Source organism: Typopeltis vanoorti, chromosome 15 (genome assembly GCF_054136105.1).
Source record: "Typopeltis vanoorti isolate ZY-2024b chromosome 15, IOZ_Tvanoo_1.0, whole genome shotgun sequence".
Classification (NCBI taxonomy): domain Eukaryota; kingdom Metazoa; phylum Arthropoda; class Arachnida; order Uropygi; family Thelyphonidae; genus Typopeltis; species Typopeltis vanoorti.
In genome coordinates this window covers 115,429,277-115,446,823 of record NC_143563.1, presented here as the reverse complement: position 1 = coordinate 115,446,823, position 17,547 = coordinate 115,429,277, and the positions used below count along the sequence as shown (strand labels likewise).

Genomic DNA, 17,547 nt, shown 5'->3' with positions numbered 1-17,547 from the left:
TGAGGGATGCGATACAGAGAAAAAGGGCATTGTGGAGGCAGTATAAGAGAAGTGGAAATAACCAATTCCATGAGGTCTACAAAGATGAAGCAAGGAGGGTGACTTGGTTGGTGAAGGTAGCTAAAGAGAGGTATGAACAGCAGCTGGCTAATGAAGCCAAAAAGAATCCTAAGGAGGCCTTTCAATATGTAACCAGCAAAAGAAAGAATAATTATAGAAGGATGACATTGATTGGAGAAAATGGTATAAAGACGGCTGATGCAGAATGTATGGTGGAGATACTTAATGAGCAGTTCATAAAGATCTTTCAATCTTGTGAATGTGACTTCATGGAGGGATTGAGAGCAGTCGATGATGTGGAGGAGAGATTGACTGTAGGTGAGCAAGAGGTGTATGGGGAGTTGAGTAAACTAGATGTTAATAAGGCTGTGGGACTTGATAATATATCACCACGTGTTCTGAAAGAATGTGCCAGGGAGTTGATACTTGCCTTGACATATTTTTTTTAATATGATTCTTGCACTCGGTCAATTTCCTAAGGAGTGGAAGGAGGGCAAGATTGTGCCACTTCATAAAGGAGGTGAGAGAACTCAAGCATCAAACTATAGGCTTATCTGTGTGTCAGGTGTTGTAGTTAAGTTGTTGGAGAAGCTTGTGAGAACTAGGATCCAGAGTTGGGTTGATAACATTAGTATTATCTTTGATGGACAGCATGGATTTGCTAAAGGAAGGTCATGTTTTAGTAATCTACTTACTTATTACAATAAAGTGACTGCTTCCTTGGACAGAGGAGAAGGATACACAGTAATATACTTGGATTTCGCAAAGGCTTTTGATAGAGTACCTCATCATAAGTTGACAGTCAAACTAGAGCAGATGAGGGTTGGATATTAGATTGGTGCATTGGATTGGAGACTGGCTATCTGATAGATATCAACAAGTTGTGTATGGGGGAGCGATATCCAGGAAAAGGAAAGTCACTAGTGGAGTCCCTCAGGGGTCTGTTTTAGGTCAATTACTGTTTAACTTGTATATTAATGATATAGGTGAAGATTTGGATGGAGATATTCAGTTGTTTGTAGATGATACAAAGTTGGGACGAACCATGAAGTGTAGTGAAGATGTTGTGGCCTTACAGGAAGACTTGAATAAATTGAGTGATTGGGCACAGAAACGGGGATGTGAATTCAATGTTGCAAAATATAAGGTTTTAAAATTTGGAAAACAAAGATGGGATGCAGAATTTATGCTTGGTGAGAATATATTGTTAGAAGTAGAGGAAATAAGAGATCTGGGGGCGATAGTGGATAAGGATCTAAAATTTAGGGGACACATTGGCAAAATTGTGAAGACAACACAAAGGCTTCTGGGAGTGATGCATAGGACACTGACATGTAGAAGTAAGGAGATTCTTGTTCTGTTGTATAAGGCTTTGATTAGGCCACACACAATTGTGCCCAGATTTAGTCACCGGGTTTTCAGAAGGATGAAGAGATGTTGGAAAGGGTTCAAAGGAGACTGACTAAGATAGTTTCTGACCTCTGGAATGTTGAGTATGAGAAAAGATTGAGAAGATGCAACTTGCACAATCTGGTGGCAGGAAGAAGAGGGGAGATATGATAGAGACCTACAAGTTGGTAAGGGGTTGTTATAGGATCAATGCTGGTGAAGTTTTACAGAGAATAGTGGGAGATCAGGGGAGTACCAGAGGTCATCCCTGGAAACTGTATAAAGAGGGTGTGAGTAGGGGAGTGAGAGGCAGGTTTTTTTTATTCAGAGTTGTGAATGATTGGAATGCCTTGCCTGAGAATGTGGTGTCTGCAAAGAGTTTGAATGTGTTTAAAACATGGTATGATGAGCTGTGTGACTTCCCAGATGAGTCTTTGGCTCCATGAGGTCTTGGGGTAGTAATGATAATAATAATAATATGTTACCACCCATCAAGTCCTCGTTCAGATCACACTTCACACATACCCTCCTTCCATCTGCCTTAAAGTATATAAATTATCTACATAATCTAACAAATACATATATCACACCTCACATTTCACAAAATGATTAAAATCAAAATTAAGCTCTTGTAAAACAAGCCCCACCATCTTTCCTTTGCCAGTTACTATACTCTGCTCTTAAGTTTAGTAATTTTGTAAACAAACAAGCCTATACTAGAAACGCTGCAAGTTCACAACTTCTATCAAAACTCTTACACACAAGCACTCTTATTTACAATTAATTAGTCAAAAAAATTATCTGAACCAGGAGCCTTCTTTACACAAACCTTTCAGCAAAATGACACCTGCCGATCCTGGCAATATGATTACTCAAGTTTTGTGGAGATCAAGAGTTTGTCAAAAATATCCAATGAAGGGTAACCATAATGATATTTGGCCTTTGAAATTATGCATATGAATACAGATTGAACAAATGACCTAACTGTTGAGAAGCAGATGGATAAGGAATATGATAGAAACACACAATAAAAGTAAGGGGATTATCAGTATATCTATGTCATTTTGCAGCTCCTGACAGATAGAGTTAAGTTATCCCCGGAAGCTGAGTAAGGGTGCAACTAGAACGCATATCGATTCAAGTTATCATGGTGTGTGTGTGTGTGTGTGTGTGTCATAGTTTCCCCCTTGCCTCAATGAATCCCACAGACTCCCTGTCATAATAATATTATAACAGCTACATACCTGGCACAAATGTTGCTATAATGCATATATGCTGCAACAACAATTCCAGCTCTTCCTCTGTCCCCCTGAAAAATAGGAGATAAACTGTAAACAAAATTCAAAATTTTGAACTTCAACAATTTAAATTGATTAAATACATCAGCACATAAGGATCTGAAAAAAGTAGAGGAAAAAGAGTTGAGTGATATGCTTAAGATGGTGCACAATATTTCAAGACTGAGGAGAGGGTTTCATAACATCAAAGATAAGTTGGACAGATTGAAAAAAACTTCGTAAGTAGCAAGGAGAGAAATTAGAAAATTTTAGAGTACGAAAGCGGAGAAGGTAAAATGGATATAGTTAATGTATGGGAATTCCACAATTAGGGATGTTCTAGGTGAGTGATGAAATCATATTATATGGACATGAAAATTCATGATGTGACTGATATGTGTAAAATACTGTATAATCAAGGAGATAATTATGTTATTATAACATACATCAATGGAGTCACTCTCATCATGAATGTTCTCACTTGGCAATCAACATATCTATCACATAGAATCTTAACTCATTCATGCTCATAGCAGTTTCAGCACATTCTGGTAATACTTTCCAGTCATTCACCATCTCAACGTAAAAAAAAAAATTACTCCTGTTCTCTTCAGCACACCTTTACCATGGTGCTCTGATTATTCCTCCCACACCTTCTAATATGCATAATTCCTTCTATGTCAATCCAGTAAAATCCTCTCATTAACTTAAATGTCACTATCGCATCGCCTCTTTTCTACTTATCCAGAAACTTTATATATATAGATATATTTTTTCTCTCTCAATTTCTCCTCATAATCAAGATTTCAGAGATTTTCCTGATATTGTCTTAGGTGTTGTTGAATATTCATAATAATACTTCACAATAGAAACCCAAGAGAGGAAAAAAACACTTAAACTCATTAATATTTTGCTAGTTTTCTTCCCACTATCATCAGAGTACAATTATAACTGTAACAAGCACACACACACACACACTCAACTAATTGTGGAAAATAATCAAATTGAAATAGTGAAAACAGAACTAATGTCCTTTCATGACATCTTCTATGGGTCGATAACCATAAAGTTAATTTAAAGAAGTCAGACTATCAGGTCTTAAAATGACAGTCTCCCAGATCTTTGGGAGACTATCATTACGCAACCATACTTGTTGGGGTTGAGAAAGTGCTTCACAGGTGATGCTGATTCTAAAATGAGACTCTCAGACTTATAACAACTTCTATGCTTTCCTCTATCTGATCCTATGGGAAGGGACATCCAGAGCATGGTCTGCTGCTGATTCCAGTTCGTCATACAAACGATCGTGGATGCAATTTTTGTGTTCATCAAGGTGGATGTTAACTGACTTACCAGTCAGTCCTAAGTAGGCTAAACTGCAGGCACAAGAAACTTTATATACTCCAGGATGTTCAAGAGGATGCAGATAACTTTTAGGAGAATGTCTGAAAGTATCTAGCTTAATGAAAGATTTGAAAGTGACATTTATTTATTTACCATATGGGAGAAATACAAGAAATTATTGAACAAAACTATACGCTGACTGATAGTTCAGTTAACTAGTTGATAGCACTGTGTGGGAATAAACACAAATTCCTTATATCTCCTGGAAAGAAGTGTATAGGGTAGTCATCAGTTATATGATGCAGAGTCTGCACTGCACATGCACACACACACACAAAAGGGTGACTGTGAAATTCCACACAGATGTAATAAGTGGGAAGAGTGACCTTGTCTTAAATCTGTTTAGCTAACTCCAGAGGTATCGACATAGATCAAATTCTGGTGGTTTGACAGTTGGATCTGTGATCAGGTACTTGTTTGTAGTTATTATTATTATCGACACCTCCAGGGAGTCCAAAGACTCATTGAGGGAAGGCACCTACTCTACAACTCTCCATCTCCACCACAACCTTAACCACATCAACTACACCAATGCCATCTACTATCCACCACCACCAGTAGTATTTTCACAGACAATCACAAACATCCATGCTCATGGCGGGATTCGAACCTGCAGCCTTTTGGCTGGAGAGCGGATACACTAACCACTCACTCGATCAGTCCTGCAAGTGAAAGAGATGCTGCCCAAGCCACATTGACAGCAGCTTAAGTCTTTAAATGATGGGGGACTAGGTGAAATGTTAAAACTGGCAGCCACATGTTGAATACAATTGGTACATTTGGATACAATACTGAAACAATAAATTCCTAACAAAATACCACACAAACATATAAAAGAATAGTCAATTTTAATAATGCAAACTTATTGGCAACACACAATAATATCTTTCCTTGCTACTAAGACTTATCTTTGTTTTTTAACAGCTTGTGGCATGCATTACCACAAGCTGTTCGCACCACCAGCACTCTATCATGAAACATAATTTAACTTTCATGTAATTCTTTTGTTTCATCTCATTAGGATAATTACACACATAAACTAAAAATAAAATAGAAAACAGCCAATAACAGTTAACAACCTTAGTGAAAATATTTAAAATGCACTTTCTTTAACGATGAAAAGTGCATTTGTTATGATGTTGTGTGCTTGTTCATCAATTGCTGCATACTACTAGTAAATACAAGCATGTCCTGATGAATTAGTAAAAATCAAACCTAATGGAATATCATCCCTTGTTTTTTGTTGCAATGAAGATGCTGTTTCATCATTTCAGCTGATTCTTTGAAGCACTCTTGAAAAAAAAAAAAAACCTAGCAAACTAAGCCCCCACACCAGCCATACAATTCATAGAAAGCATCAAAGACATCATAATGGTTTATAGTGATATACTTTTAAGTCTGGACATAGTAAATCTGATCACCAATGTACCAAGAACTGAAACCATACAACTATTTCAAGACCTCTTCCCACCCAGACACAGTGGATCTCTTTAAACACTGCATCAATAAAACATTTTTTTTTCAAATTCCAATTTGAATATTTTGAACAGAAGGAAGGATTAGCAATGGCCTTTCCTCTCCTCTCTCTCCCTTGTTAACAAACCTATTTGTGGAATGGATTGAAAAAAAAAAAAAAAAAGAAAAGAAAAGCTTTTCGCATCATGGAACACAACCTTAAGTTTGGTTTTCAATTGTGTTTACACAACTGATATTTTCATCATCTGGTCTGGTTATATTAACCAATTAGAAGACTGTCACCTACTTCAACTTTACCCTAGAATTAAATTCACCATTGAATTAGAAACAGACAGGTCTTTATTGTTTTTGGATACACTAATTAAGGTAACCAAACAAAACACTAAATTTCTCAGGAAGCTAACAAACATGGGGCGTTAACCTACACACCACATCCCATCACCACCTAGCACAAAAAATAAGCTATATCCATTCCCTGCACAATAGGACTTACACAATTTCCATTAAGATAGAAAAAATGGAGCCAAGAGTTACAATACCTAAGTTCAATCCTACCAACAAATGACTATAACAGAACATTAATAAAAAAATCCTACATCAACCTACAAAACAATCAGATGAATAGGCTTTGGAGGAGCAGTAATTCTCCCATATATACAATCAGTTACAAACAAAATAGCAAGGTTGCTTTGTCAACAAAATATAAAGGTCACCTTCTACCTAATCAACAAGATCTGTAATTACCTGAAACCTCCTACACCTACAGATCCACCACTTAAAAAACCAGGTGTCTACAAGATCAGCTGTAGCTGTGGTTTATGCTACATGGGAGAGACAGGCATGTATGAAGAAGTATGCTGTAACAGAACACTTTAAGGATACTGAGAACAAAAAAACACAAATCAGGACTAGTAGCACATACATCTAAAACAAAACATCAAGTAGTATGGCACCGAACAAAATTGCTTCACACAGATTACTATTTTTTCTCAACAGCATTCAGAGAATCAGCTGAAAATATGAAACATCCCATAAGGTACAACAAAAAACAAGGGAAGATTTTACATTGGGTGTGGTCTTCATTGATTCATCATGACATGCTCATATTTATCAGTAGTATATAGCAATTCATAATTGAGCGCTTGTCATAGCAAATGTATGTTTTCCATTGTTGTGTTCAAATAGTTCATTATGGTTGCTAATTGTTCTTACTTGTTTTTTAGCTTATTCATGCAATTATCTTAATGAAGTGAAACTAACAAATTTCACAAAACTAGTTAAATATTAATATAAATAGTTGCATATTCTATGTGATACTTTATTCTTGTGAATTAATACTGAAAATCATATTCCTAGCATGTTATCTCTCTCCACAGAAGCCTATGCAATGATAATAATAATACATGCTTTTAAATATTAGAATTTGCTTGCCTTTGAATGAATAACTGCTATGTGTTGAGGATCTGAATTCATCCATGTGTCTAGTGACTTGCATATGCTACATAATCTCTCCAAAGGTGGTGCTAGATACTGTGGCCATCCAAATTCTAACACCTAAGGAAAAAAACAAAATAAATGTGTTCATTCAGATATATTTTACACTCTTCAATAAAAATATGTATTCCTTATTTATTTTTAACCATAATTTTAAACACCAAGGGCTGTTTATTTGAGAATTAAGGGCGAGGAGATGTGGCATTTTTCAGTCTCTAACTCCATACGAATTTCAGTCCTGGCAGCAAATGATTTTCTGCTTCAAGCATTCAAAAATGCTTATGAGTTCTGGTTGCTCTTATCTTGTCTTACACTATTCTATGCTTTAAAAAATACTAGCAGTAAAATTAAACATCCACATTATGGGAGGATGAAGTGCAAAATACCAATGTCACACTTTTCCTTAAAGAATCCATACTATCCTCTATAGAGATACATATTCTTGTCTCTTCACCATTTGAAGGGAGATTACTTGCATGAGGACTGATAAAAATGAGCATCAGATGAGGAAAGGATTAATTTTCCAATGAATATTACAGGACTGGGGCTTAAAAAGATTAAGTACAAAAGTGGTCTGAAAAGTTCTCGGCCTAACAATGAAAAAATGAATTTATAATTTCAAAATTATTTTTACTTTTTCAACGTTGTATGAAAGGAGAGAAGGTTAGCACTCCCCTTGATAAGGACGGACTGGCCTCTGGGCCTAATACATATAAGGTTAAGGCACTGCAGCTTACTTCGCGGCACTTAACCAATTTTTTGGAGTGGCGCTGGCATCGCCGTAGCAAGTGGCGGTGAATTTGAGCTGTGCAGAAGAAAGTGATTTTTAATCGGTGAATAGTCAGCTTTTTTCCCAGTTTTTCTAAGTTTTTGAGTGCTAAATTGTTTCTCTGAATACGAGTGTACTTCAGTGGTTGTTTTTTGGAAGTTAGTTGCTGTCACGATATAATATATTTTGGTACCGTCGGAATCGAACGCGTAACGGTGGAAGACAAAACGAAGCTAAGTTACTGTATTTAGCTATATTTCATTTTATTTAATTATATTTAGTACTTAAATGTTCTGATGTTTGTACTTTTTTTCCCTCTTATTTATTAATTGAATAATTATTAAAGATTACGCTACTCGGCAGTAAGGAATGATGGTGGATTCAGCAGCAGTCGCAAGTAGCGTAACGCCAAGTCCTCCGCCATTTAAGAACTCAATTATTAGCAATATCATAAGGGACTTTGTGGCATGCAGTACTTGCGGCATGTATGCGTCTCGGGAATTACATATGTGGCTTGTTAAAGAGAGTGGAGAGCGTATATGCGCAAAATGCAGGCAGTTGGAGGAAATAAGTACATTAGATATATCGATATCCGACTTTGTTGCTCCAGGAACGGGGAATGAATGTAGGAAGGCAAGTAGTATGATAGGAGAGAATGAGAAAATAATAGTTAATGGTGTGGAAGGTGTGAGTGACTGTGGAAGTTTAGGAGATGGTTTTGTTTGGGAGAGTGAATTTAGATTAAGAGTGACTGACCTGCAGAGGGAGATAGATGAGTTGAAAGAGGAGGTGGAATGTCTTGTGAATGAGAGCAGAAGTATGAAAGATAAGATTAGGAGAATGGAAGAGATAAATGCAAGGCGAATCAGAGTAGGAGAGAGAGAGAATTTAGGGAGTATGAGTGAGAGGTATGGGGGTGCTAGAAGAGGAGAGAATGGAAACAGTAGAAGAGAGGGAATGAGAGAGAGGTATGGGAATGCTAGCAGAGGAGAAGATGGAAACAGTAGGAGAGATGGAATGAGAGAGAGGTATGGGAATGCTAGAAGATGAGCGGATGGAAACAGTAGTAGGAGAGACAGAATGAGAGAGGGATATGGAAGTGCTAGAAGTGGAGAAAATGGAAACAGTAGGAGAGAGGGAATGAGAGAGATGTATGGGAGTGCTAGAAGAGGAGAGAATGGAAACAGTAGAAGAGAGAGGTATGGGAATGAAAGAAGAGGAGAGAATGGAAACAATAGGAGTGAGGGAATGGTAAGAGGTATAATGTATGGCGACTCAATGATCCGTGGTGTTCAAGATAGGATGTGTGAGGAGTGTTTGCCAGGAGGAACAATAGAAAGGGTGGCTATGGCAATTAAGAGAGGTGAAAGGGTGGATGAGATGATTGTGATGGTAGGAACGAATGACTTGAGTGGTAATGTAAGTCGGGCAGCGAGAGATATGAGATTTTTGCTTGAGATTGTATGGAAGAAGACAGAGAGAGGAAAAATAGTGTGCGTGTTGCCTAGGTATGATAATGATGAGCTGAGCAGAAGAGCGGTGATATTGAATGGCATAATAGCGAGAATGTGTGACAAGAGAGGACTGGTATACGTGGATGCTTGGAGTGCATTTGAGGAAAGAGAGGAGTTGTATGCGAGAGACCGTTTACATTTGAATGAGGAAGGACGTAGACATCTGGAGAGATTGCTGTTCTGAACGAGTCAGTGTGTCCCAGGGAGGATGATAGCAGGGGTGGCCTTTTGTGGGAATGGATACTTGGGAGAAGGGAGACAATGTCAGGTAACACTGAGCCCAGTGGAGTCTAGAAGGGAAAATGCTGTGTATAGAAACAATGTCATTTATATGCTGTATACTAATGCCAGGAGTATCCGGAATAAGGGAGAGGAATTGGTGGTGCAGATAGCATCAGCCTGGCCAAAAATTATTGTGATCACTGAGACGTGGTTGACAGAAGGGGATATAAAAACAGGAATAGAAGTCACTGGGTATAGCATTTTTCGTCAGGATAAGAGGAGAAAGCATGGTGGTGGGGTGCTGCTTATGATTAGTGATGACCTATGTCCTCTAAGAGTGGAGAATTTGGAAGGAAGTGAGACAAATGATTTTGAGAGCATATGGTGTGAGGTAGAGGTAGGCAAGACAGGATATTTAGTGGGGTGTTGCTACAGACCCAGGAGCACAGAGGATGGGGACCAGGAGATGTTTAGACAGCTAAGTTTGGCAAGTGCAAGAAGAATGATTGTTATGGGAGATTTTAACTTCAGTAGCATAAATTGGAGAGAGGAAGATGCATGTAGCAATAGGGGAATGGAATTTCTAGAATTCTTGAGGGACAAATGTCTTAGGCAACATGTAACAGAGGGAACAAGAGGTTCAAAAATTTTGGATTTGGTTATAGCATCAGAAGAGTTGATAATAACTGAGTTGACGTCTCTCCCACCAGTTGGAGAGAGTGACCATATGGTGTTGACTTGGAAAATGAATAGACATGCAGGAGTATCAAAGAGATGGGAACTTATGTGGAATTATAAGGCAGGTGATTATAATAGTCTTAGACGTCAACTTCGGGAAGTTTCATGGAGGGAGGAATTGGAAGGCCGCGATATCACCAGTGCGTGGGAAATTGTGAAAGAATATTTGTTATCAGCAATGGTAAGTTGTATACCACGAGTGAAGAAGAGGACGCAATTTGGAGTATAGTGGATGACAAGCAATATTAAACAGGAATTGCATGCGAAAAAGAGGCTATGGAAGAGATATAAGGAGACAGGTGAAGAGATGCATGAGGAATATAAGACACAGGCCAGAAGAGTGACTAGTGTGGTAAGGTAAGTGGAACTGGAATATGAGAGGAGATTGGCCCTAAGATCCAAAGAAAATCATAGGGAATTTTTTAGCTATGTGGCCAGTAGGAGGAGAAATGACTGTGGAAGAATGATATTGTGGGATAAAAATGGGAATAGAGTGACTGATGCAGAGGACATAGTGGAATTGTTCAATGAACACTTTATTGGAGTATTTCATCCTAGAGGAGTCAGTTTTAATGCTAGAGGGATAGGACTGGTACGAGGTCTGGAGGTACAGGAGGAGAGTGTGTTTCAGATACTGAGTACTCTGGATGTCAGTAAAGCTGTGGGACTGGATGGTATTTCGCCATGAGTTTTGAGAGAATGTGCTAGGGAATTGACAGTACCTTTAACGTGGCTTTTCAATGAAAGTCTGGCTTTGGCAAAGGTGCCCAGGGAATGGAAGGAAGGTAAGATAGTGCCATTGCATAAGGGTGGTAACAGACTGGAAGTGTCTAATTATAGGCCAGTCTGTGTGTCATCAGTAGTTGTTAAGATCTTGGAGAAAGTAGTGAGGGACCGTGTACAGCATTGGGCAGATGAGGGTAATGTTATCTGTGAGAATCAACATGGATTTGTGAAAGGACGCTCTTGTTTTAGCAATATGCTAGCCTTTTATAATAAAGTTACAAGAACATTAGATGAGGGAAAGGCATATACTGCAATTTTCTTAGACTTGGCAAAGGCATTTGACAGGGTGCCACATGATAAGCTGATATTTAAGTTGCAGCACATGGGTCTGGATGTCAGATTGGTCAGTTGGATTCAGGATTGGCTGTCTGATAGGTATCAGAGAGTTGTGTATGGTGGAGCAGTTTCCAGGAGGCAGAGGGTTACATGATAGAAACCTGAAGCTTAATGGACATATTGCAAAGGTGGTGAAGGTAACACAGAGGATTGCTGCTATTATGAGAAGGACACTGACCTGCAGAGATAAGAGGGTTATCATTCCATTGTATAAGTCTCTGATCAGACCACACTTGGACTATTGTTCTCAGATTTGGTCCCCAGGATCTGAAGGGGATAAATTAACCGTGGAAAGGGTTCAAAGGTGGATAACAAAGACAGTTTCTGGACTGTACAATGTTAGTTATGAGGATCGGCTGAGAGAATGTGGACTGCAGAGTTTGGTGGATAGAAGAAGGAGAGGTGATATGATTGAGACTTTTAAACTATTGAAAGGTGGGGAGTTCTTTCGCTTGGTTGATCAGCGGGAAGGAGTGATGACAAGAGGCCATCCCTGGAAGTTATGAAAGGAAACTGCGAGCAAGAGGGTAAGGAGTGGTTTCATTGTGTGGAGGGTGGTTGAGCCGTGGAATGCATTGCCTGATGGAGTGGTGGGAGCGAGAACAGTCAGTGAGTTTAAAGAGTGGTATGATAGACTTTGTGTTTCTCAGGGGGGGACCTCCCCTAGATGAGTCTTGACAGACTTTATGTCTTAGGAAGGACCTCACTCGATAAGTCTTTTGACTCCTTGGAGGCCTGAATAATAATAATAATAATAATAATAATAATAATAATAATCTCCCTTAAGACTAATACATTTATTCCAGCGATGCTCCAGCACCATTATCACGTCTCTGTACTGGTTCTCAGTAAAATCTGCAAAAATTGTATTTTACAACTCACAGGGTCTCCTTTTCCAGGAGACCCTGTGAGTTGTAAAAAAGAAAGAAAGACTGTTCATTGAATCTGCTTCTGCACTCAGGAATCAACCTAATTTAAACAAATATGGTTGCATTAAACTTCCTCAAATTTGGGAAACATTAATTATCAGGGATCCCTGTTTACATGCTAGGCCACCTGCAAATGCCCATAGAGGGTGCTCCACCTAGATAGGACTTTAGTTTCACTCACTAGTGTAGTGTAGTGTGTGTGTGTGTGTGTGTGTGTGTGTGTTGTTCAAAAAGTTTTTGTAATCCCTGAAGATGTCTCCGGGATGGAAACGAAATATTGGAAGCATTAAAATTAGTTTTAATCCTTTCTCAGTGCTGTTAGTATTCCATTAAACATCATGAACTGATGTAACCACAATAAAGAATATATCTTAAAACCCTTTAACCCCCATGTTTCATCAAATTGTAAGAATTTTAAGATATGCTCTTTCTTGTGGTTATATCAGTTGCTTTAATATCATTTTTGTTCTAGGTGTTTATAGAACCTTTCATTCCCCCCAATATATCTGTATTTATCTCAAGTTTTTGCAATGCGGTGCCATCAATTCATGGTTCGCCATTTCTTAGATCCATAATTGAGAGGTGGTTACAGGATTGACACTGGGGAGTTCTTTCGCTTGGTTGAACAGCGAGAAGGAGTGATGTCTGATGAAGAGGCCATCCCTGGAAGTTACGAAAGGAAACTGTGAGCAAGAGGGTGAGGAGTGGTTTCTTTGTATGGAGGATGGTTGAACCATGGAATGCATTGCCTGATGGAGTGGTGAGAGCAATCAATGAGTTCAAGGAGTGGTATGATAGACTTTATGTTTCTTAGGTGGGGGGACCTCCCCTCGATGAGTCTTGATAGACTTTGTGTTTCTTATGAAGGACCTCCCACGATGAGTCTTTTGACTACATGGAGGCCTGAATAATATTAATAATAATAATAATAATGTAAAATCATAAATGATGGATATATTCAAAATATTGCACATTGATCAGCAGTGGCGGCTCGTGGCTTGAAATCATGAAGGTGCTGCAACTTTCGAAATACAGTTTATATTTTGCATAAAATATCAGAATTATGGTAAAAAATGTTTAAAAAATATTGTTTATTATTGATAAAATTATACAGTTTGGTATAATTCAAAATAACTTGAAAATAAAATCCATTCCTTTAATTACAATTAAAGGAATGGATTTACAATTTTTGGACATTACAATTAACTCCTTTAATTGTAATGTCCAAATATTTAAAGAGATGGAGTAAACACGATAAGCACTATGAACATTCTACTACTGGCGCAAACTGCATATAAACAGTGGAACTGCGCGATGGACAGTGCCACATTACGCTAATAGCTCGCATCTCACTATGATGTACATATGCTTGCACACATAGCAATATGACACCGCTAGCGTCCTTCACCCTCCTAAGTGCTACAAGACGGATTTTCATTATTTTTTATACAAAATAAGAGAATTGTATAGGATTGTTGATCATAAAATTAAATATTACAAGCAAATATAAATAAATTAATAAATATATTTATATATTGAGAAAAATTGGGGTGCTGCAGTTCCGCAGTGCCAATGCATGAGCTGTCGCTGTTCAACAGACAATATCTTTCCCCTTACTTGCAAAATCTTGATTGCCTGAGTACCTACTGTCCAACTAATAGGATGTTGATTTGAATCCTACTGTGAAGATGTTTGTGTGTGTCTTTAGGTGGGAGATGAATTTCATCATCCAGTGTGTGACTAGTGCCTTGCTTATGCAAGGCACTAAGGTGGATCAAGAAATCCCATGTTTGGTCTCTAGAGCAAGGCTACAATTATATAAAATAATATATGTATAAAATTATATAAAATATATACAATTATTATTATTACGGGCAGCTCCAATGAGTCCTTAGACTCATCGAGGGAGGCCCAACATCATGTCAACAACAACTATTCAACATTCACACAGTATCTATCATACTTCACCTTGAACTCATTTACAGTCATGGCACCCACAACAGACTCTGGCAGCTTATTCCACTCATTTACCACTCTCCAAGTAAAAAACCTAGCTCTAATACCCTTGCTAACCACACTCTAACCAAGCTTCCATGGGGGTTGGCACCTAGTCCTCCCACTACCAGTCCATTTCTCAAAAATATCTTCTGAATTAATCTTATAGAAACCCTTCGGTAATTTGAATGTCTCAATCATATCACCCCTTTTCCGCCTATCAACCAATTTCTGCAGCCCACAAATCTTCAACCTGTTCTCATAAGATTCATTCCATAGTCCTGCTATTATCTTGGTCACTCATCTCCGGATCCTCTCCACCTCCTCCCCATCGAGAAGAAACCCTGGCACCCATATCTGAGCACAGTAGTCTAGATGGGGTCTTATCAAGGCTCGATACAGTGGAACAATAACCTGTTTGTCTCTGCTCGTTAAAGTGTTTTTCAGCAACCAAGTGATTTGATGAGCTGATTTAGCCACTTTTGCGATGTGTCCCCTAAACTTCAACTCTGTGTCCACCAACACTCCCAAATCTCTGGCCTCATCAATCTCCTGGAGTAACAGTTCCACCAATGCGATATACTGCTGCTAATCTTTTCACCCCAAAATGCAAAACCTTACATTTTTCCATTCTCCTTAGCCCAGTCTTCCAAACTATCCAAATCATTCTGCAAAATTTTGACATCCTGAGCATTCACCATTGCTATACTTAACTTTGCATCATCCGCAAACAGATGCACAGTTCCTCTCAGTTCCTTTCCTATATCGTTAATGAACAAATTAAACAGTAGCAGTCCAAGAATAGAACCCTGCAGCACACCGCTAGTCACAGGCCGTCTTTTGGACTCTACCCCTGAATAAACCACTCTCTGATATCTCTCCATCAACCACCCTCCTATCCATCTCACCAACCCTATATCCATTCTCATATGCTGCAGTTTACTGATTAGAATTCCATGTGGTATCTTATCAAAGGCTTTAGCAAGGTCCAGTAGAATCACTGTAAACCTATTACCCTTATCCAGTTCACTGTGTTATAGAACGTAAGCAAGTTACTGAGGCATGATCTACCCTTCACAAAACCATGCTGTCCCCCATACAGTATCCCATTTTCATCTATCCAATCTTGTATTTTCCTCTTGACTATTTTCCCCAAGACCTTGACAACAATTCCTGATATGCTGATCGGCCGGTACTTTTCAACAGCAGTCTTGGAACCTCCTTTATGCAGTGGAACTATTTTCCCTGTCTTTCCACCCCCTTGGGACTAACCCAGACCCGAGACTCAAATTGAACAAAATGGTCAAAGGCACTGACAATTCTTTAGCCACTTCACGTACGACACAAGCTGGTATACCATCCAATCCTACAGATGAATTGACATTGAGGCTTTGTAATATATATATTTTATATGTGTGTGTGTGTGTGTGTGTGTGTGTATAATATATAATAATATATACAATTATATAAAATAATATATGTATAAAAATATACAAAAACCTTAACTCACCATGTAAACCTAGTACATAGTACTAGATTTACAACCTTTGACTGTTGAGAAACATGTAAAAAAAAAAAAAAATACAACTGAAGAAACAACCCTTTGCTCCTTATTCTTTTTGATATTTGTTAGAGCTCTCCTATTTGAATCATTCCTCTGTTATCTGTCCCATCAACTTCAATAGCAACGTAACATGCTATATTTTATCAAATGCTATATATTATTTTTAAGGGACAGTCCCTTAAAAATAATAAAAATAACAGTTGTCATATTTGGAATGGTGGACATTTTCAATAATAGAAACAGAATCAATATTTTCTTAATATCAGTCCTATATATAAAATACTGCATAATCAATAGCACATTAATACTCCACATGGATTACAGATTGAGAAGAAAGAAGAAAATTTTTAAGCGGCTAGCCATTTGTTGAGTCCTTTTGTGAAGAGGATTGTTTTTGAGACTAGCCTGTGAATGGGTTTTGAACAGCTGTTAGTTACATTTTTACTTGGAGAAAAGAGGAAAAATCCCAGTTTGGTGGAGCAATGCCTATGGTTGGCTTAATGGCTGTTAACACGTTCGCTGCCACGCTACTTCGGCACAGTCTGTTCCCATACGCCAAGCAATTTCATTTCTTCAAGGTCAATACGGTACTCTCATCGCTGGCGGTCAGCATCATATGAGTATACTCGCAGTTGGCTTGTGCAGAGCATATACCATCTATGAGAATACACAGTTTTGATGCTAGCTCCACAAGCCAAGCATTTTCACTTCTTCAAAGTCAGTATGGTAATCTCGCTGCTGGCAGTAAGCGTCATACGAGTATACTCGTAGCTGGCTTGTGTAGCTGGTTTACCAACTACGAGTATACTTGTAGTTGGCAGCGAACATGTTAAAAAATCAATGTCTATATTGTGTACCATGAAAAACAGTTTTTTCTTCTCTATTTCTGTTTACTATATATGCATGAGAATAGTTCCTTTGAACTGAGTTGAGAGATCGATGTGATTTGCATTGAACTTGTGTATATTTTGATGTATTACTTAATAAATTATGATGCAGCTGACTGATACTGAGGCATTACATGTTAATAACAGTCAAGGCATTGCTGTGGTAGTTGATCAAGCATGAATAGGTGTAGTGCATGTATAATGAGTCATTATGGATTGGTAACTGCACAATATGTATATAGCCTCTCCCACCCAAATCAACCCCACCTTTTGGTGATGTGGCCTGTTTCTACACAGCATACCCATGACAATATATGAGTTACAGTGAGAGGAGAAACATCTGGTGAGTAGTTCTGCAGAAAAGAAAAAGAAAAAAAAAGTTCAGGGAGAAGTTATGATAGTATGAAAGAGTTAAAAAGGAAAAACAAAGTAAATTACCATTATATTGTGATTCCACAATCAGGAATATATTTGGATAAAGAGATAAAATCATGTTTTTTAGACTTAAGAGTAAAGGTGTGAGTGCAAAAAATTGAAAAAAATATTTCAAAGGTGACTAAAAATCCACTCTCTCGAACTGAGGGGGCAGAGATGCCATCTTCGTTTTAAACAGCTCTTCTGATGCTATGACCAAATCCAAAACTCTTGAATCTAGTGTTCCTTCTACTACATGTTGCCTAAGATATCTGTCCCTCAAGAATTCTAGA

General features: G+C 38.2%; 1 protein-coding gene and 1 non-coding gene across 2 annotated transcripts in view; one reads left to right on the top strand and one right to left on the bottom strand.

Moving 5' to 3' along the window:
- LOC150099091 (tensin-1-like) overlaps window positions 1–17,547 on the bottom strand; it is a 780,515-nt gene that overhangs the window by 513,083 nt on the left and 249,885 nt on the right. The window contains exons 9-10 of the mRNA XM_090405808.1: window positions 7,038–7,160; window positions 2,694–2,758 (exon numbers count right to left, since the gene is read on the bottom strand). Of these exons, the coding sequence (XP_090261934.1) occupies window positions 2,694–2,758; window positions 7,038–7,160 (188 nt within the window). The remainder of the gene's footprint in view (window positions 1–2,693; window positions 2,759–7,037; window positions 7,161–17,547) is intronic.
- LOC150099092 (U6atac minor spliceosomal RNA) lies at window positions 7,742–7,863 on the top strand. Its single transcript, XR_016549559.1, has one exon. It is a non-coding gene; the product is annotated as a U6atac minor spliceosomal RNA (small nuclear RNA).